The 21,675-nt window shown below is 33.4% G+C and overlaps 1 protein-coding gene across 5 annotated transcripts in view; it reads left to right on the top strand.

Annotated features, from left to right (window-relative positions):
• The window catches only part of unc-104 (kinesin family member unc-104), a 93,186-nt gene that overhangs the window by 64,626 nt on the left and 6,885 nt on the right, over positions 1-21,675 (top strand). For 2 of the 5 annotated variants that reach the window (XM_088239300.1, XM_088239301.1), the window contains 25 exons: positions 5,411-5,493; positions 5,608-5,686; positions 5,815-5,975; positions 6,186-6,370; positions 6,821-6,932; positions 8,023-8,166; positions 8,634-8,797; positions 8,950-9,089; positions 10,371-10,511; positions 10,753-10,953; positions 11,036-11,193; positions 11,456-11,582; positions 11,660-11,820; positions 11,902-12,016; positions 14,219-14,576; positions 17,567-17,704; positions 17,818-18,128; positions 18,251-18,428; positions 18,646-18,736; positions 18,825-18,923; positions 19,664-19,891; positions 20,388-20,526; positions 20,675-20,795; positions 20,991-21,093; positions 21,450-21,630. In XM_088239300.1, coding sequence (XP_088095426.1) covers positions 5,411-5,493; positions 5,608-5,686; positions 5,815-5,975; positions 6,186-6,370; positions 6,821-6,932; positions 8,023-8,166; positions 8,634-8,797; positions 8,950-9,089; positions 10,371-10,511; positions 10,753-10,953; positions 11,036-11,193; positions 11,456-11,582; positions 11,660-11,820; positions 11,902-12,016; positions 14,219-14,576; positions 17,567-17,704; positions 17,818-18,128; positions 18,251-18,428; positions 18,646-18,736; positions 18,825-18,923; positions 19,664-19,891; positions 20,388-20,526; positions 20,675-20,795; positions 20,991-21,093; positions 21,450-21,630 — 3,918 coding nt within the window. Of the gene's footprint in view, positions 1-5,410; positions 5,494-5,607; positions 5,687-5,814; positions 5,976-6,185; positions 6,371-6,820; positions 6,933-8,022; positions 8,167-8,633; positions 8,798-8,949; positions 9,090-9,335; positions 9,378-10,370; positions 10,512-10,752; positions 10,954-11,035; positions 11,194-11,455; positions 11,583-11,659; positions 11,821-11,901; positions 12,017-14,218; positions 14,577-14,973; positions 15,178-17,566; positions 17,705-17,817; positions 18,129-18,250; positions 18,429-18,645; positions 18,737-18,824; positions 18,924-19,663; positions 19,892-20,387; positions 20,527-20,674; positions 20,796-20,990; positions 21,094-21,449; positions 21,631-21,675 lie in introns of all 5 variants that reach the window. The other 3 variants (XM_088239298.1, XM_088239299.1, XM_088239302.1) reach the window with 3 other exon arrangements.

Here is a 21,675-nt window from a genome sequence, read left to right as displayed (position 1 = left end):
TATACCTATTGTACATTTAAATAGATTCTAAGATTGTTTAGGTTAAGTTAATTTATTGTATTATATATCATAAATGCCAATCTATTAGGGCTTTCATAAGCCTGTTGATTGGTTTAAAAAAATAAATTAAAATGGAAATTCCTCTTTCAAAAATTTAATATTTAAATGCAATATATATTTTTAGACATGTTTAATTATAGATTTCCAACAGTGATACTTTAAATTTTCATACAAATATACACATTTTCGTACATAAAATTCGAGTTTACATTATAGGCAATTGAAGATAACTCTGTTAACTTAACATACGCTTATCAAACTAAAGAACTTTTATCATATTATCTTGTTTCCAAATCCATACATATTTTCATTGTTCACATCGAAAATTACAAAATGTTATTAAGATATTTTATGATTATAAATTGCGTTGTCGTTATAACTATAACTTTATACTATTTGGATGAAAACTTTATGTGTGGCTATATAAATTGCCTATTTCATAAAACAATGGCTGTAGCGCTCAGTGACAGAATGTTCAGAGTTTAGACAAAGCAATGACGTCAAACCTTATGGGTAGAAACTTCAAACTTCGATCAACATTTAGATTTAATGTTCTGAAAACCTGACATGTATAATATGGTCCATTTTAATATCGAATTATTTATAATAAAACTTCGATGGACAATTTTACTACTAAGTATTCTTACTAGTAAGTTCAGTTTGGATTCATCATTTGCGAAAACCTAAATAAATTCGAAGTAAAATGTGTATTTCGTTTACTAAAAATTCATCATTATTTCCACACCCAATGGTCCATAGAGTACTGCACTAGTTTTTCAAGTGCAGCGAATCTTAATAAATTGATTATAAAGGGTCTTTCATTAAGAGTGATACAATTTAAAAATTAAAAAAAACACAAACTATTCAGTGATACCCATTTTTTATATTTTATTTGAAAGTTTACATTATGCCATTAAGTATGAAAAATAATATCGTTCATGTAAGCACCACGACTTTTCTGTACATACCGCATTCTGTCAGCCCAATTTTCAATCACTTTTTCACATAAATTTGGTGTTATTTCACCAATAACACGTTTTTCCGAATTCTGCAATTCTGTTTGTTTACAAAACCGTTTAACCAAAAATGAGCTTCATCACTTAACATCAATGAACGGTAACAAATGGATCTGCATTGATTTTTTATAAAGCAAAATCAGCAAATAAACGACGTTGGTGGTGGTCTGCTGGCTTTAATTATTGAACCAATTGAATTTTGTAAGGGCGTAAACCCAAATCTTTTCTTAAAATTCTCCATGGTGTTGTTTGAGAAAGGTTTAATTCTCGAGGACGACGTTCAATTGATAAATTTGGATTATCTCTTACACTTGCTGCTACTGCATCAATATTCTCTTGTGTACGTGCATTTATTTGTCCTACTAGTACTCTTGTATCGTGTAAAGAAAATTCATTTTCAAATTTGTCTACAATACGAGGAATAGGGGGTCGATTAACTGAATAATGTCGTCCATGAATTATTCTTAAATTTCTTTCAGTATTCATATATTAACACCGATTTTGACAAAACAATGTAATAATTTCGAAACGTTGGTGAAGCGTGTATCTTTCCATGATTAAATGGCATACTATACTGAACACAAATAACATAAGAAATGATAAAAAATAATATGCAGAGTTGCCATTATAGCCATTTAAAATTGTATCATCCCTATTGGAAGACCTTTTATAAGACAATGTAAGCTCATATACCGGAGAGCGTCTGTAAAATAAAGAATTGGCAATAAATATTATTCCATACTTTTTATATGAAAGATGATCCCTATAGCAAGTGGTAAAACTAATCATCAAAGACCGTTTAGGCGTTAAATAGAGTCCAGAGACACTTTAAAATGAATATTCCAAGTGGACCCTGCCGAAAACCAAACACGATACCTCTGGTGTGGTAAACAAACTCTCTAACCAATACTCTACTTGGCGGACTTATCTCCACTCGATTTCTTTTGTCTGGATTTTCACCTGAGAGCAACCGTCCAGTCGAATACAGGCGAAATTGTTTTGTCCTCCTGAACACGGAAAACCACAAATGAAACTGATCTCAACAGGGGTTAAATTCTTCTTCAAATTAAGGTGCATAACTTGATGCTCCACGGTTTCACTTAAGATTTTAACATGCCATGAATATACCGCAAAATGTAATCATTACACTTTGTAACGGTAGAATAACGGGCGTTCCATAGTAACGGTGGTTTTCCTTTAGTATTCGGAAGACTCAACATTAGGTACTGGTTATTGAGGCGTAGCGACTAACGAACCGTTGACTACGCGTACAAGGAGCCCCCAACCTTTAGAAAGCGTAGACGGGTAATGAAAAGCCTATTGAAAGGGTACTGTGGGCAAATTTTACCGATTTTCAACACAACAGCGCGTTTCTCTTTGAAATTTCACCATTAAACCTCAACTCATATTTTTTTCTTTCGTTAACGATTTAATATTCCTTGCCGACAACTTTTTTTCAAATTATGACCGATCTATTGTCAATGAATTACTTTGATTGTTTACAATCGAATATACCGTTCCAATAACTTTTTTTAAAAACGGTTTTGATTTAATGTAGGTACTTTGCTTATTATCTGTGTCCAGGCGGATGAAGAATACAGTTATATGTGTAAAATAGAACCAGAACCCTGGACGAGTGTTTTTGGCTCGATGGCTACTCGGGTAAAAATCCTGAAAAGGGAAAAGGAAAAAGGTCGTTCAAACTGCAATATTTCAATGTTCCTGAACTGGCACCTAAAGCGTAAGACTGATCAGCTTACTTTAATCTAATAGGTTATTGAAATACGCTACATTTGATTTACCAATACAGTACCCTATATACCACTGGGCAGGAATTGGAAGGGGTAATGCTATGCCGAAACATTAATAATAAAATTTGTTCATCAATAATAGCAATCAATCAAATAATATATTAGTTTTTCTTTACAAAAGAGAAAAAAAAGAAGAAAAACTTCATTCTTATTATTTACCCAAATATTGACACTTGGAGTTCAACGTCGAAAATTCGTAAATATTAAATCTAGGGTGGTAAAGCGGGGTTCGAACCTCTGCCTCTGATCCGTTAGTCCGCGATACTACCACAAGACATAAATACTACAATATGAATAAAGAAAACATTAATGGTTTAGCCTCAGATCGATTTTTATAGAAGAAACGACGAATTTATAATGGTATGGTCCCACATCCCACATAATGGCCGATGGAATAATTTTAACTTCGCAATATATGTTATAGGTTTTTCGCAGGCACTGGATAAACACGCAACCCACTCAACTTCTCCGTAGGTGCGGGTTGCTTCCGGTAAAAATGAAAAATACACCTCGAGAATGTATTTTCACCGCACGGTATACACCTATGTAGGTGCTATACATACCGACTCGTATGTAGTTGCCACTACGTCTAGACTTTTCGTTTTTTCATGGAAGCTCACGCGAATATAACCGTTTATTAGCGCGCTTAAATAAGTAATAAAATCATTTAAATATTTGCTTCAGGTACTTGTGCATTTACGTTATTTGTTAATTCATTTCTCCGAGAATACGAAGTGTAAAATGCTTAACAGAAAAGAAAAATCACAACGACGACATGAATTGTTCACTTACTCATTTTTTTTACGAAAATTGGTCGCACAGAGCCTGGCAGAATGTTCAAATACGCGTTTGGCTGCCATGTCGGTTCCCGACAAAATCGACATGATTTTTTTTCTGGAACATTTCGTTTTCTCTGAAATATCTAACACCTAAAGCGTAAAACTGATCATATTGCAGCGTATCGAGGGTGGCTTGATCGGTGTTCTATTGCGCTACTCTACGTTCCATTAGGTGGGGATCAGAAAGATGTAATTTATGTAGCAAACTTATCAAACCCAAAAAACATCAAAATATATCAGCTCATGTTTACCTATGTTCATTTGTATAATCAAAATGAATTTGTGTTACATTATTGACTGCGGAAAACGCGTTTTTCGGTACAATTTGAAATAAATAATAAGTTAGACGAATTAATATAAAACACTATTTTACTACATAAGAGCAGAAAAAAATTGTCTGTATAATCACGTAATATATAATCACGTTGTAATTTAGTATACATTATAAAATCTTTAAAAAAATGTAGTAGCCAAACTTTAAAAAATGTAGCTCGTGATACTCGCAAAACGCACTTTGCCGCTTTGTTGGGTTAGAAAGTCGCGTCGATGTTTTAATAAATATTTGAAAAGTTGTTTTTTTTATATTCTTAAGTAAAGACCCACGTACAAGCTACGGGGAAAGGCGGAGAGCGATGTTTCTCCAGGGCGGCTGCGGCTGGCCGTTAGAAGTTTTATGGAAGATGTTACTTACTAAGATGTTGTCCTGTACCCCGTACCTACCGCAGTTTACGATGTATTGCAGCTACGTTTATAGTTTATTCCTCTTCTACTCTACGGGGACCAGAATACTGGAATACCACATACATAGAGACCACCGTTAAATGTAAAGCTGCAGCGCTCACATTTGCAAAATTACGACCTGCTTCTAGACACTTTTCCAATTGGAACATTCAAAACATTTACGTATTAACTCCACCCAATTCATAACGCATGCAATGCCTACGTGCCGCCTGAAAACTAAGCCAAGTCAAACATTCAAATCATAACGCAGCCATTTTAAAATTAACTGGCTGTTACCTACCTAATTTATTATGTATACTGAAACAATCTTTAAAGTCTAAACATACCTACTAAAAATTGTGTGTACAGATAGAGTGGTATTGCGTTATATATGTCTACCCCTGCAGGGAAACGGTGCGAATGGTCTCCCTATATAATATATCGGCTGAACCATTGAATGGAAAACTTTTAAGCAGTTGAGGTTTTTTGAAATAAAAAAAATCTTTTGTCTAAATATATATACATATGTACTATTTAATAACTGATTTTTAACGAATTTTGTGACTATACCCATTCGTCAACTCCATACGTACCTATAAAACGTAGATATGTTTTTGGTAAAATCTGTAAGTTGGTTTATATTTTTTATAGATAAAATATTGTTTATTGCTAGTGTGATATTTCTTTTTTTGATACTTTTTCAATGTTTTTGTTTAAAAAAATATTGTGTTATTTTTCGTTGTAATTTTTCGCTGCTTATAATTTTGTGAAAGGTTCATTGAACTGTAAAGAAAACACCCTTCTTTTCCATATTTTTTACAACACATCACAAATAATTTTTTAATTGCAATATTGTTCTACTTCGTAAATATTCAAAAGCTAAATGTATTTTTAGCCAAGAGTGCTATACTTTTGAAATAAAATAAGCCGAAATAAACTTAAAATGTCGTTTTCTCTGTTTCAGCTATTGTTAATCCAAAGGCCCCACCGGGAACCAAAGATGCAATCAAAAGCTTCAATTTTGACTTCTCATATTGGTCTCACAATGTAAGCATAATACCTATTTTTATTAAAACTTCAGACTCTCACCCTCGTTCTTTTATATTTTTTAATTGTATTATTTTATATTTTAGTTCTTTAACGAGTTTCTTTTGTTTTCAGCCCGGTGACTCGGATTTTTCTTCTCAAATAATGGTGTATAAAGATATAGGAGAAGAAATGTTACAGCACTCTTTTGATGGTAAAATCATTTTTACTTTAGAATACCATAAAAGTTTTATTTGCTGAAAAGTTTTACGCTAAGACAGTTTCAAAACGACATCGAACTTCCGCGAAGCCTCTTCATACGAGTTTATTTTTGTCTTTCAGGCTACAATATATGCATATTTGCATATGGCCAGACGGGAGCTGGTAAATCATACACCATGATGGGTAAACAGGAAGATGAACAAGAAGGAATTATTCCGCAGATCTGTAAAGATCTTTTCCGTCGCATCAAACAAACCACCTGCGATGATTTAAAATATTCCGTAAGAAAATATCCTTTATTGCTGTGTGATATAAATATTTATTTTAGACATGTTTTTTTTTATAAATTGTAAATAAAATTAAAGATTTAGAAAGAAAAATTATGTTACATTTAGAAATACGATTCAATAAGCATTTTCCCCCCCTCTAATAACATTTCAGTTTCGATCTTATTAAATTTTTTGGGGACTTATTGCTGAATATTTCTTTAGGTTGAGGTCTCCTACATGGAAATATACTGCGAGCGTGTCCGAGACTTACTGAATCCCAAAAATAAAGGAAACCTTCGAGTCCGTGAACATCCTTTGCTGGGACCTTATGTTGAAGATCTTTCCAAATTAGCAGTCACCAGCTACCAAGATATACACGATTTAATTGACGAAGGAAACAAAGCCAGGTAAATACAGTTCTCTTTATTATTCTACTGTGCATTAATTCATTAATTATACAATTATAAAAATCAATATTACATGGTTTAATAAAAAAAAATGCCGTGCAGCATCATTATATAAAAAAATTCATTTAAAAAATCGTTTTTATACTCAATAGTGTGTAAGATATATATAATAAAAATGGACTAGAAATTCGCATCCAAAAGTAAACTCAAATTTTTATTTTTTGTATTTGGATTATTCCTTCTACAAAAAACATTGTTTGCATTTAAAAAATAATTATGGAGATGTTCATCGTCGTTAATGAATTATTTACTTACTTATTCCCGCTTAGTGCGTGCTTTAGAGAACGCGACTGGCAATTAGAAGAAAAATTCATTAGTTTTTTTCCTGTGATTTCAAAATAAAAAACTAATTTGCAATCTTTAAGTTTGTAATGTTGTTTATTTTTTTAGAACTGTGGCAGCTACCAACATGAATGAGACGTCTAGCAGATCTCATGCTGTTTTCACAATATTTTTCACTCAGCAGAGACATGACATTACCACCGATCTTCTATCAGAAAAGGTATTTACTATTTAATAAATGTTATTAAATATTTGTTTAAAACAACTTACCGACTTTTCTATGTCTACCGGTTTCGAGACGTACCCGTCTATTTGTCAGGACACCAATTGAACCAACATGCAAACCAACATGCAAAACCCACTATTCACCTTATACGATGTTCCACTGTAATGGTCACCCTATTAAAACTATTAAGCTTACCCCCTCCCTCCTCCCCTCTAATTTTTTCATTAATTCTCAAACAACATAATATTTTCATAATTTAATCAGTGCTTGTCCTAATCAGTGCGTGTGCGTGTGCAAAATGCATGTCATGTTGGTTTTATATTTTTGTGCAACAACTATGGTGAAGGTGTATAGTGGGTTTTGCATGTTGGTTTAATTGGTGTCCCGATGAAGAGACAGGTACGTCCCGAAACCGGTAGACATAGAAAAGTCGGTAAGCGGTTATATACAAATATTTAATAACATTTATTAAAATGTTTGACCACAAAGTCAATGCTTTAAATATTACTAGTATTTACTATTAATTCATTACATACATGGTTTTCAGTTTCTTTTAGTTTCAGTTTTAATACGGTTCTGTGTGTGAAATAGAACCAGAACCCAGGACGATTGTTTTGACAAATTTTTTTCTGTTCTTACTCTCAGGTAAAATTCTCAAAACATTCAATCGAGTGGGGATAAGTTGGCCTCGAACTGTAGTGGTTGAAGCATTGGCCTACCCTGGTTGAGGTTCCAGGTTCAATTCCTGGCGGAGACAACGAGAAATATTTGCTTTAGTGGTGGTTTGGAAATATAATGGGTATTGTGAAATAATATTTTAGAACTTTTTTTTTCTCTTCCCTGATATTTAATTTGTTATTAATTCCGAAAAAGATTTAGCTCTTCAACTAATCAAGAACCAGTAAAGTGTGTATTAATAATTAAAATCTTTTTACTTTTATTAGTACATTTCTAATTATAACTATCCTAATTCAACCGATCTGTATTTCTGTTGTTAGTGTGTATAATATAATATTCCCTCGGCATAGGTCACCCCATTTTGATAAATAATCACAAGTAAATAAGTTTTTTTTTTAAATTCTAGGTTTCCAAAATATCCCTCGTAGATCTGGCGGGATCTGAACGAGCTGATTCTACTGGCGCTAAAGGAACTCGGCTAAAAGAAGGTGCTAATATTAACAAGTCTCTCACTACATTGGGAAAAGTTATTTCGGCTCTCGCGGAAATCGTAAGTACTTTTCCCTTATTCTAAAAAAAACTTAAAACATTTTTTATAATTTTATTTTTCATGTCTAAGTCATAAGTATAGCATTTCTAAAATAATTCTCATAATGTCTTTCAGTAGTCATTTCCGATATTAAATATATATTTTTTCAAATGAAATAATGCATGTTATGATCTTACAAATTTTTACTCGATATTAAACTTCATTTTGGTTTTTCCAACCTTCCTCGGGATATACAGTCGGTAAGTGCGCAAAATGAAGCCTCTCTCGATTTGCACTTTTGTGTTTGCTTTTGGTCAAGTAAAAATATTTTATGTCTGTTTTTATTATCGAATTTTTCATCAGATCACTCAAAGTTTTCAAAAAGTTTTTGTGTGTCATTTTTCTTTTCTTATTTTGGCCTTCTCGTAAGCTTTTATGTTTACATTTGATGATTTTCCTTATGATGAGGTATTAATTTTTTATTTCAGGCATCAAAAAGTAAGAAATCTAAGAAAGCTGACTTCATTCCGTATCGGGACTCTGTCCTTACTTGGCTCCTAAGGGAAAACCTCGGAGGAAATTCTAAGACAGCTATGATTGCTGCAATTTCACCAGCTGATATCAACTATGATGAGACTCTTAGCACTCTCAGGTAAAATAATGTGAAAATAGGAATATTTTCCCTTTTTGTACTTCAACAAAGCATGAATTAACTGTTTTCAAAGTATTGTCCTTTGATTTAACAAATAAGGTTTAGAATCGAAATTTCATAACACTTTTCTGAATAATTGTTTGTTTTTTTAGGTATGCGGATAGAGCCAAACAAATTGTTTGCAAAGCTATTGTCAATGAGGATGCTAACGCTAAGCTCATCCGCGAGCTGAAGGAAGAAATTCAAAAACTACGAGAGCTCCTTAAAGCCGAAGGAATCGATGTCCAAGAAGGTATGTTTACTGCTCATTTTTATGTATTACTAACATGATGTAGATATTTTGATGTTTTATCAGAGGACCCATCACTGCATTCATTTTACCACATTTAGGAGCTTAGAAATAAGATCGTCAACAAGTATGAATGAAAATGTTTCCATGATCATGTTTAATTAAGAGTGCCAAATGAATCAATCGTCTATGCAGGATTAAATTTTAAATATTGAAGTTATGTAACGAAAGTTGTTTGTTATCCTTTAGGGCCAGACGGCAAAGTGTTGTATGAAAAGAGAGAAGATAATAGTAAGTAGAATACGGATAACAAATTCATAGAGTTGCTGCCATTTTTATTTTGCGGATATATTACTACTTATTCACTTACTTTATTTTTTAGCTTTATTTATTATTTATGTTTTCTTGATAACAAGGATACATTCGATTCAAATTTGTATTTTTGTGGTGTTCTTTTAAGCGTATATTCAAATTCTTTTGAGATGGTATCGACTGTACAATTAATTGGAATTCTATTTTTTTTTCCTTCAAATAAAATGTATCCTTGGGTAATATCATATTTTTTATCTATTTAGTTGTGTCCTTAATGTGTCAGTAAAATCACCACCGCTAGTCGGTTTATTTTATTTTTATGCGCAATGGCAGCCACCTTGTTTCAAAGTATTTTATTTGTCAGTTGAAGCTGAGTTGATCATGAACTGTAACAAAATTGAAGAAACTGAATTAAAATTATTTTGACTTCTAGAAATTTACATTTCAAATCAGCTTTGAAACTATAAATGCATGAATATAACTACAAAATATCCATTTCAGTCTGCATGGTAAGTCTTAATTGGTTTTGTCTTTCTAAATGTTGCTGAAAGGCTTTAAAAAGGTGATCTTATTGGCTAAAGATTATCTAAAACTATTATAGAAAGCTCTTTAAAAAAAACAAGGCCTTTCAACATGCAGCTTTTTACGCTTGGTGTTTATTATCTACTATGTTCTTTTTCTACCATTGTATATCTTCTTTTGAGTCATTGTATCGCACAATTGAGATCCATTATTCATGCTTTATTATAATATTGTTACGTTAACAAATTATTACATCTAATAAATTCTACGTAGAATCATGTATGTATTTCTACTTCTCTGCCATTTTAGAGATTAAACCATCTCTTTGTCCAAGTTCGAATCCTGGATATATTTCAACCCCTTATTTTACTGCCGAATTCTTATATTATCATACCATAAAATATACTCTTGTGTTATTTGTGCATTTTGTAATCAAATGTTTGATTTCAGGAGACGATGAGAATAATCCTGGTCATAGAGAGCGCTGCATCAGTGAGTCTGAGATTGGAACCCCCAAACTTAGCCGTGCTGCTACAACTATTGCTGAAGAAGCTGTGGATCAACTTCAAGCTTCTGAAAAACTCATTGCTGGTTCGTTCTCATTTACAAGATTGTGTTACCAAATTTTGTTTTAGCTATCTATAACAGTAAACATACTTGAGATCCGATTCATACATATCAAATTGAACTGAATGTTTCATTGTTATTCTTAGTCATATTTAAATCATCCTGCTTTTCTTTGAAGCAACTGATTCGTCCTAAAATTAAAATGCAGTTTTTTTATCGAACTTGTTCTGCTAAACGAAAAGTATAATGAATTGTTTTTTTTCAGAATTGAATGAAACCTGGGAAGAGAAGTTGAAGCGAACAGAGAATATTCGTATACAACGAGAAGCAGTTTTTGCTGAAATGGGTGTCGCTGTAAAGGAAGGAGTAACTGTTGGAGTTTTCTCACCCAAAAAGACTCCTCACCTAGTGAATCTCAATGAGGATCCCAACCTCTCAGAATGTCTCATCTATTATATTAAAGATGGTGAATATATATCTTTTACATCTCTCATTTTTCTTTTATTTATTGTATTTAGCTTTTTTATAATTTCTCACTTATCTTTCAGGAATAACTCGTCTTGGAACATCTGAAGCCAATATGCCTCAGGATATCCAACTTTGTGGTTCACATATTCTGAAAGAACATTGCATTTTTGAAAATACCGATGGAGTAATATGTCTTGTTCCACATCATTCGGCTCTGATCTATGTCAATGGTCGCGAGGTTTGTTACTTTCAAAATCTGCTAAATTTATTTCAAAACATGATATTTAATCATTGATAGAACTTGTTAGAAGTTTATATTGGTATAGACCAGTAGAATATTCGGAAATCAATGACAAGTAGTATCTTCTTTAGTTCACAATTCTTCGATCGTATAAAACATTTGTAAAACCAGCCGACTTAGAGGTGTTAAATGCGATTAAATGAGTCACTTATTCATTTTTTTAAATTGAAACTTCCTCATTATTATATTACATTTTCAGATAAATGAGCCAATCATTTTGAAGACTGGATCACGTGTTATCCTTGGAAAGAATCATGTCTTTAGATTTACTCATCCGGAACAAGCGAGAGAACGTAAAGAAAAACTCAACCCACTCGACACATCAAGTAATTATTAAAATTCAAATAAATTTTCAAGATTATTTTCATAAATATTTTATTTATCTTGTATGTATCTCTTTCAGCAATAGGTGAGACAGTGGATTGGAATTATGCTCAATGTGAGCTATTGGAAAAGCAAGGTATTGATTTGAAAGCTGAAATGGCCAAAAGGCTTTGTGCTCTCGAAGAACAATTCCGGAAAGAAAAGGAACAGGCTGATCAAGAGTTCGAAGAACAGAGAAAAGTAATATAACAGTTGATTTTAATACCTCATTTTAAAAGTCAAATGAAAAGAATTCATCCTTATAACTGCATTTTTTTACAGAGCTATGAAGCAAGGATAGATGCTCTCCAACGTCAGGTAGAAGAACAGAGTGTTACCATGTCTATGTACAGCTCCTACACACCAGAAGATTTCCACAATGAAGAAGATATATTTGGTTCGTACATTATTAAAGTTTTGTCTTTTGTATATGTCAGTTTTTTTACATTACCGATAAAAAAAGTACAAATCTGTTGTATGCCTTTACATACATCTTGTTAGATTCCGGAATTTCCTCCCAATATATTATCCTTATATCAATTCATTTGTGAAATTATCTCGGGTTGAAAAACTGACACTCTTTCATCATCATTTGATTTTTACATTTAATTGTTTTATACCTCCACTGAATGTGTTGTGTTATTTTTAGGTTAAATTTTTGTTTCTTAAATCTTAGGTAAAAAGAATGTATGCTTTTTAAAAATCATTAAACCAAATATGTTCAAAATTAAAGTTTTTTAAAAGGCAGTTTTTGCCATTTATGTTAATAAAGTAAATAAAGTATGCATGAATATTGCAATTTATTGTTTTGAAAAAAAATTTGAAGACATTTGGAAAATAAATACATATCGACGGTGGAAAGCAAAAAGTTCTTAAGCGACATCTAGCCAACTTTACAGAAGAGCCAATAAAAGTTTTTTTTTTTTAATTAATAAAAAATCTCATGTACACTATGATAAAAAAATTCCGGGAATCGGTAAATAAACAGTTTTTTTGTTAATTTTCGGGTACATTCTAAGCAGAGTCTCCGTAGGCTTTTTGTAAAATTTTCAATGCATCAGCTCAAGAAATTTTGTTGGAAAACTTCGGTGCGAAAAACGGAAGTGCAAAAACTGGAGTAATGTAAACAGATGCCAAACAATTACTAATGATGCAGATTAGCGATGAGACCACACCGTGTGTAGCGCACAATTGTACTTCTACAGTGTGTTGAAGTGTGCAACACGCACACTTTTTACTGTGTGGACACCACAAACGTGTTTTAACACTTTTAATACAGTGTGTTATCTGGCACACTCGCTTCGATTATACTATATAAAAGTGTGAATTTCACAGTACCAACCTTATAGTTTTGTGTGATGTCGGCCTCGTGGTGTAATGGTCAATGCATCTGCCTACCATGCAAGAGGTCTCGGGTTCAATCCCGACATGGTTGATATAAAATATTTATTTGAAGAGTGTATTTACACTAAAAATATAGTCCCTGGACTGGTACCTGAAGCGTAAGACTTATGATCTTACCTTAATGTAACTAAAATGATCAAAATACGCTGCAATTGATGTGCCAATGCAGTGCCCTATGCACCATTAGGTGCAGAAAGGGAATGATGATGATGATGTGATAATAAATAACAATAATATTATGATTAATAATATTGGAAGAGGCAATTCGACGGCTAATTTTGCATATACATTGTAAATTACGACTTGCGTACCTACACCGAAATGTTGAAAAATCAATTAAATTTAAATACATAGAAAATTATTAGTATTATTGCCACGTAATACCAAAAACACTAACATAAGATTTTATGATAAAATTCTCATTTATTTCTAAACGCTGCCTAGATGTTAAGGTGGTATTACTGATTACCACCTTCAAATAGTACATTCTCAGCTAACAACACCCTGGAGCTAACTTCATGCAACACGATTTTAGTTACTAAAACACACGCGCTAGGCAGGTTGCTGGGTACTATAATGTGTATAACGCACACTGATGCTAACTTCACACAATACCAGGTAGCGCTGAACATTACACGTTTGTAGAGCATAATTGTGCGGTACAAATGTGTGTGAGTGGTGATTTTTTAAATTTAAGCACATTTTAAATTCTATGATTTCCCATCGCTAATACAGATGGTACTTACGTTTGACAGAAGTGTCCGGGAAAGGTTTAGCAATGTGGAAAATCAAATTTTTTTCGAATCGGTAAAGCTCGCATTTTTTAAAATGCAAATTCTCTGAACTTTTCGATCATAGAGTATTTTCAATTTATATTTAAATTATGTAGGAATCATGCCTAAATAATATTATGTAGATGATATTTTTTTTATTAATTAAAAAAATAACTTTCATTGTCTTTTCAATTGATATGTCGTTTAGGAACTTTTTATTTTCTACCGTCGAAATGTAGTTAGTTCTGTTACTGATTTTTTCAGATGATGCTTTTTAAAACTTTAAAGATTCATAGTTTTAAGTTTCGTAAATGACTGAAATATATATCAACCTAAACTAGACTCCATATTTTCAGTCACCTCACCATAGGCCTTTCTCATACTTTATCAATTTCCATTAATTCATGACATTTATCTTTCAGTAAATCCTCTCTTTGAAACAGAATGCTGGTCAGCACGCGAAGCTGGCTTGGCAGCGTGGGCCTTCCGCAAGTGGAAGTATCATCAGTTCACCTCTCTGCGTGACGACCTCTGGGGCAACGCTATATTCCTGAAGGAGGCAAACGCTATCTCCGTAGAGTTGAAGAAGAAAGTACAGTTCCAATTCACTCTGCTAACCGACACTCTCTACTCCCCCCTTCCGCCGGAATTCACAGCAAACAGGCCCTGTCCCGATGATGATGACGAGTACGGGAGACCATATCCACCGACCTGCGTAGCTGTTGAAGTCACCGACACCAAAAATGGCGCCACTCACTATTGGACCCTGGAGAAGCTTCGGTTAGTTTATAATCACTTATCTGTTTTTAGTATAAAAAATTTTTAGAGCATTGTTTGCGTCCTTTTTTATAAACGCCAAATTCCTAAAAAATGTTAATTCATTTTTATACTTTGCTGTTTTGTAATTACTGAGTTACATTTCCCATAAATGTGCATTACAGCATAAATTTGGTTATATAGTATTCTCCTATGTTTTTTTTTTTACTGTATCCTCTCTGAGGAGTAAGATAAATTGTTTATTTTTGTAATTTATCAAGTGGATGAATCAGCTATTTCGTAATAATACATTCATCCCTCAACAGCTTGAAGAGTGAATAGATCGATATTTTGATAATGGTCCCTTGCATTGTGGATTAGGTGAATGGTAAGGTGGCTTAGTGTGTGTGGTGTGTTGTAGCCACCGTCTGGAACTGATGCGCCAGATATACAACATGAATGAGAGCATCAGCGGGGAGTTGTTAGGGGAGGGGTGTGGGGCGGGGATGGCGGAGTGTGGGGGAGGCTCGACAGGGACTTCAGCCCCCCCCTCGGAGCTCCTGCAGTGCCTATCGGCCTGCGCCCAACAGACGCGCCTGTCTCTCGCTAATCTTTTGCCTTCGAGGTTTGTCCCCAGCACGATGTTAGGCTTCTGTGAGCTTATTGGCCATTGTGCTCACGTCTGTACCATCTATCACTTGTAACATTTTACTTGAAGTGAAAACGACTTATGAAGTACATAATATTTTAATATTTCTCTCGTGATATAACATACTGAATAACGAATAAACTTATTCACCCTTTTATTTGACTTATTATGTAATCGTGCATTGTAATTAATATTACTTAACCAACTTCTACAAAAATTGTTAAGATATAATATCTTTGTATTCCAAATAAAATAATAATTTTCACAGTCAGTAGCCTATGAAAAGGAACATTGGGAACTGCTTTCGTAGTGAATAAAATTATTTAAAAAATAATAACACAATCTCATGTTACTTTCAAAGTCCTTTTGTGTGTACAAAGTTAATGTTACATGATGGTATTTGTATTTTTTTAATGATTTGAAGAGCTTATGGCACGCTCTCTCTGCCCCGCCCCTTTGTCACAAGTGTGTCAGTTGTTGTCACGTACTGGAGTTGCTTGGCTTTATGAAGTTATATGTTAAGCTTATTCATATCTCCATAAGCTCTTGTACTTTTTTTGGGTTGAAATCATATTATCTCTCTGCCTGAATTAGATCTGCCTACCTACTCCATTGTGATGTTCTTTACAATGTCAGTGCTGTCCCATTTTTGTAATGTGAATGCACGGCTTAATATTATTTTCTTATTTTATTAATTTTGTATAGCTATGTATTCCTAATGGTTCACTGATTTTACGTAAGATAAAAACATATGTATAGATATGAGATATGTATGCATTTTGTGTTTTTAACTACCATATTACATTAAGCATATAATATATTTCAGAACATTTTGCATTTTACTGATGTTTTTAACACTTTTGAGTATAGAGTTACATATTATAATAATTTTGAAATCTCAAAGCAACCATATTTTCAAAAAAGCCAATACATGCACTCTGTACCTCACAGCTGCAAGGCTGTCTCAAATTTCCTTATTTAATGATGTAATCATAGAATTATAATATACCAGAAGGCGCATAAAATCAAGTTTACATACATCACACTGTGTCCAAAAATTGCCAAATGCCAGAGCGGTCTGCACGACATCCCACCACCTGCGCGCATGCGTGAAGTGGCCGCGTAATGTTGCTAAACCGCGAACAATATAATATCATAACACAAATATAAGATCATTTTGTGTTATGATTTACCACAAAAAAATACTTTACTGACTGAACTATATAAAAAAACAGGTACTTTTATTAGGCCAACCTAAAAAAAAACATTAAATGATCATTTAGTAATAAGTAAAATTAATACAGTTTAACTAGGCTTATTAATAGAAAGCCGGGTAAAAAAAAAACTACCCTGGCAATACTAATAAAATATCCGCCTTGTTTTATTCAACAATCTGCCAGATGGTAAAATAATCGAATTCTTAAACAAAATTATTTGTGGATTCGCTAATTACACATGAAATGTGATCCCACCCTATTCCCTTTTAATCACAGCAGTATTTTGACACTTAGAAATGATGCAACACGGCGTAATTGAATTTAAATCGGCAGTTGCGTACTAAGCGATGTCTATAGAGTAACTAATGGCCAAAATGTAAAATTACTCATTTATGAGTAGTTTTGTCGGCTTCAGTTTGATGTGCGTATGTGGTTTCTGGACTATTATATTTCTATGTGAGTTTTCTCTATCCTGATTGTGTAATGCTTCAGTGTTTATTTTTTTACTTAAAGACCGGTGGCAAGTATTCAAATGCGCGTGTAATTTAAATTTTGGGTTACTACATAATTATAAAACCTATGAAATTTGGCTTTTTTGTATTGCTTTCTAATATTTTATGAGTATCGTAAATATTTGCTTTGTATTAAATTGTTTAAGTATTTTTTTTACTTTGGTAAAAACCTTTTTCTTCAAAGATCACTTTTTGTATCTGTTAGCTTATAGTGCTACAGCATGTTCTCTCAATATTTTTATCCATATCTAACCAGATTATTTAATAATTCCATTAGTATTAATACGAAAATTTCTTAAAACTCTATTTTTCTTGTAGTATATTTATGATATGTACATAAAACCTTGAATAACACGGTAAACTAGTCCTGCACTAATCAGATTCATGTTCTATCTGCTTAGATCTATAGTTTAACTATTGTGTTGCATACGGCAACAATTAAGTTTTATTGCAAGACTCCAGTAGAGTATGCTATTATTATTAAACAAACTAATCTTAACACAAACCTAAAGTGTTTGCGAAATCGCACACTATCGGGATCCGTATTATTCAAGGACTTACTTTAATATTATAATAGTTGGAATGTTTTCATATAAATTCTATTCATCTAATTAACTTAATTAATATTGTTTAAAGGCAAAGACTGGAGCTAATGCGTGAAATGTATCACAATGAAGCCGAACTTTCTCCCACATCTCCGGACTATAATGTAGAGTCACTCACTGGAGGAGATCCATTCTATGACAGATTCCCATGGTTCCGTATGGTTGGAAGGTAAAATTTAAACTTAATACATATTTTACCTGATTTCCAACAAAGCCACAAAACTTTTGCTCTGGTGTTTCTAGTAATGTCTGTGTATTTATATCATTTGTGTTTTATTTTAGGTCTTTCGTTTACCTGTCCAACTTGCTGTATCCGGTACCACTAATTCACAAAGTAGCCATTGTAAGCGAGAAGGGTGATGTAAAGGGCTATCTCAGAGTAGCAGTGCAGGCTGTAGTAGAAGAGGAAAATGCCGATTTTGTGAACGGAGTTAAACAGTCGGCCAAGATATCCTTCGACGATGAAATTATCACAAAAAATAAAAAGCACATGAACCAAACTCTCACCTTGAACGAGAAAAACAATCAACACAATTTGGAAGACAGGATTGTAGAGGGACAAGATTCAATCAAGATTGAAGGTATTTTAGATAGTAAGCTAATTTTTTATTAATATTTTGTAGTAATGCTTTTGATTCTTTGTTGTTTGTTTGCCTTTATTTTGCTTATTTTTGTTAAATTTTTTTTAGAAATTTATTAATAATCCTTTTTGCAGAACTGGCCTTAGAATGTGATGCGGACAGTGGTCGTGGTGATAGCTCTGTAGCTTCTGAACTAAAAGATGAAGATCTTCCTGACCATCTGGTTCCCGGAAAAGACATTACATTCAGGGTGACCGTACTTCAGGCTCAGGGTATTTCTACTGAATATGCTGATGTGTTCTGCCAATTCAAGTAAGTTATACTAGAATTTTTATTCAAATTACATTCCTGTAAAAACGCTTTGTATTCCTAAACCTTAATGTTTAGTTTTACTTTCTGACAAATTTATTGACAGTGGATTTTTATATTGAAAGTGTCTTTTTATGAAAAAATTGTTGGTCAAGATCAAATAACTGTACTGATCTAATCTGATATAAAGTAATGTTAATTTATTTTGTTTTTATTACAGTTTCTTACATCGTCATGATGAAGCGTTCTCTACGGAACCCGTTAAAAATACAGGAAAAGGAACTCCACTTGGATTTTATCACGTTCAAAATGTTTGTATTGCTTATTCAGGTTTATCAATTTGCATAATTAAATGATTCCTCGGCTTTTATTATTTTTAACCAATTTTTTTATTTTTAGATTACTGTACCAGTCACAAAGTCGTTCCTAGACTATATAAAAACACAGCCAATTGTTTTCAAAGTATTTGGGCATTACCAACAACATCCACTGCATAAGGTAACAGTCTAAATGTTTTGATAATTTTTAGAATACATATTATTTATTTAGTAATTTCAAGCAAAAAAAAAATTATTAACAAAATGTTGGTCTTACCTAACTGATCACATACACAAACCAATGACAGGATGTAAGCCCTGTATATGCCTAGACTTTAGTATTCCCTTCTGATAGTATTATAGGTCAGTGATGGGTAACCTATGACACCCGCGTCAGAGATGATAAGCCAAGATATTTTGGGTGACACACATTATTTACTAAAAATCCAGCAATTGCTTCACTTTCAAATGATATTTCCCTCTAAGTACTTTTGTGACACCTTTTTCTCAGGTTGAATAATATTAAAGCAAAAAAAAAACCTGACTAACTGATGAAGTTTGTAACGCTTGCTTGTGTTTTAAATGTACAAAATACCAACCTTCAATTCAGGATTTCGCAAATCCAATTCAGCAACAAAAAATACTTACGTAAATAATATTTAATTTTTGCTTTTCAATAATAATAAATAAATAGTTTAAAAAAAAAACTGTTACTTACTGGGGCTGCAAAAATTATTAATATTCCTAGATGTGACAGCACCCGGCTTAAGCCAAGTTTTTCCATTATTTTGACACGCCGAGCTAAAAAGGTTACCCTTTACTGTCTTGAATAATTATTGGGAGCATAAAAAAATTTGTGTATTGAAAATAGTTGCCATTTTGATTGACATTCTGGTGTACTAAATAGTCTTACGACGGAAGGTTGTGGTTTGGCAGGACGCGAAGCAGGACGTGACATGGTCAGCCCGAGCGCCCCCCAAGCGCATGCTGCCCCCTTCCATCCCCATCTCCCAGCCTGTCCGCTCCCCGAGGGGGGCCGCCCCGCCCCCCGCCGCCGCCGCTGCCCCCTGCCACTTGCACTCCAAGCACGACTTACTTGTCTGGTTCGAGATCTGCGAACTGGCGCCCAATGGAGAATATGTCCCGGCTGTAAGTATAGCATAAGGTTTTGTTTTTAGCAAGTCAGAAAATAATATAATGTTTAGTTAGTGACATATATTATAAGCGAATGTGATGCTTTATATTGCAAATGAAGCCGCTTCCTCAGTGGACCATTGGACCACAAGATATATGTGAGAGCAGTCACCCCCTTTATAATACCCTGTCACTTTATGAACTTGGGTTTGGGAGAGGAGATTTAGCAATTTGAGAACAGTCACCCTCCACACAGCAACCGGGCCGGAAAATTAGTTGTTTCCGTGCAGATTGAAATTATCTTAAAACAAAAACAACTACCATTTGTCATGATGTCTGTCATTTTCCCTTCCTAGCTATGATAGACAAAGGCACACATAAATTTTATGTATGTGAACATCTATGCCTATATTTTCACTGTCATATTTATTAATGTACTGATTGGTCGATAATAAAAATTGGTTGATAATAAATTCTAAAGACATGGAGTTTAAATAATTCCATATTTTAGGTTGTTGAACACAGTGACGAACTGGCATGCCGTGGTCTGTTTCTACTCCATCAAGGAATCCAACGTCGCATTCGCATCACAGTTGTACACGAGCCTGAGACAGAACTTCGCTGGAAAGATGTTAGGGAACTGGTTGTCGGTGAGTGCCTATTTTAGATCTATTCAAATATAAGTATTTCAATTCTCAAACTGTAACCAGATTCATATTCTGATTAATTGTACAACATAATATCTGCCTGTTGTCTGAAGTACCTTTATCAGCGTCCACCGAAATTATTTTATTTTAGGCCGTATTCGGAATAGTCCGGAACCAGCAGATGAAGATGACAATGAATCGTGTGTTCTTTCCCTTGGACTTTTCCCTGGAGAACCTTTGGAGCTTCCTGGTGATGATCGCTCAATGTTTAGGTAGTTTAAACATTGATATTTTACTTAATTATAATAGTAATATGTATTTTAACGCCTATTTTAATCCAATGCTTATATTTCAATACTTCAGTCTTTCTATTGGTATTCAATTCACAAGTTATTTCAGCAAAAATCTGTATTTTACATTTTATGTTGTGTTTTTAATAAACTTATCGACAACTTTTTGTTTTTTAGATTTGAGGCTGCTTGGGATAGTTCTCTTCACAATTCTGCATTACTTAATCGCGTCACAGCAAGCGGAGAAATTATTTACATCACACTCAGTGCTTACTTAGAAGTGAGTTTAATTTTCATATAAATGTCATCGACTTCTACCGCCAATTTAGAATGTATGCATCTTAAAAATCGTATCCCTTCAGGCTACAGAAGAAAGAGAAACTAAAGAGTATTTTTTTATATCCCTCTTACACAATCTAAATTTATCCCTTCCATCACCTCTCAAAAAAAAAAAAAAAACACAAATTTATTACAATATTCCATACATTGGGGATTTCAATGGACTAAAATTTCGCAAATATCAAATCAGTTTTAAAGATATTGTTTAATAGGCATTAATACAATATACGTAAAATAAATATTTACCTTCTTCATCTTAAATCATAGCATAACTAACACATTTTGTTTATTACGCAGCTGGAAAATTGTGCTCGTCCTGCCATAGTAACAAAGGACCTATCCATGGTAATATATGGACGCGATGCTCGAACTGGACCTCGCTCTCTCAAGCACCTGTTTAGTGGAGCAGCTCGACCTACTGAGGGACAAAGGCTAACCGGAGTATATGAGCTCAGCCTGCACCGAGCCCTAGAGCCAGGTAAACAATATTGTATTGCAAAACAATTATCTTCCAAAGGAAAAC

Source organism: Micrasema longulum, unplaced genomic scaffold, assembly GCF_059751315.1.
Source record: "Micrasema longulum isolate JH-2025_06_02 unplaced genomic scaffold, ASM5975131v1 h1tg002119l, whole genome shotgun sequence".
Lineage (NCBI taxonomy): Eukaryota > Metazoa > Arthropoda > Insecta > Trichoptera > Brachycentridae > Micrasema > Micrasema longulum.
Note: the sequence above shows the minus strand (reverse complement) of the source record. Positions and strands in the feature narration are given on the sequence as shown.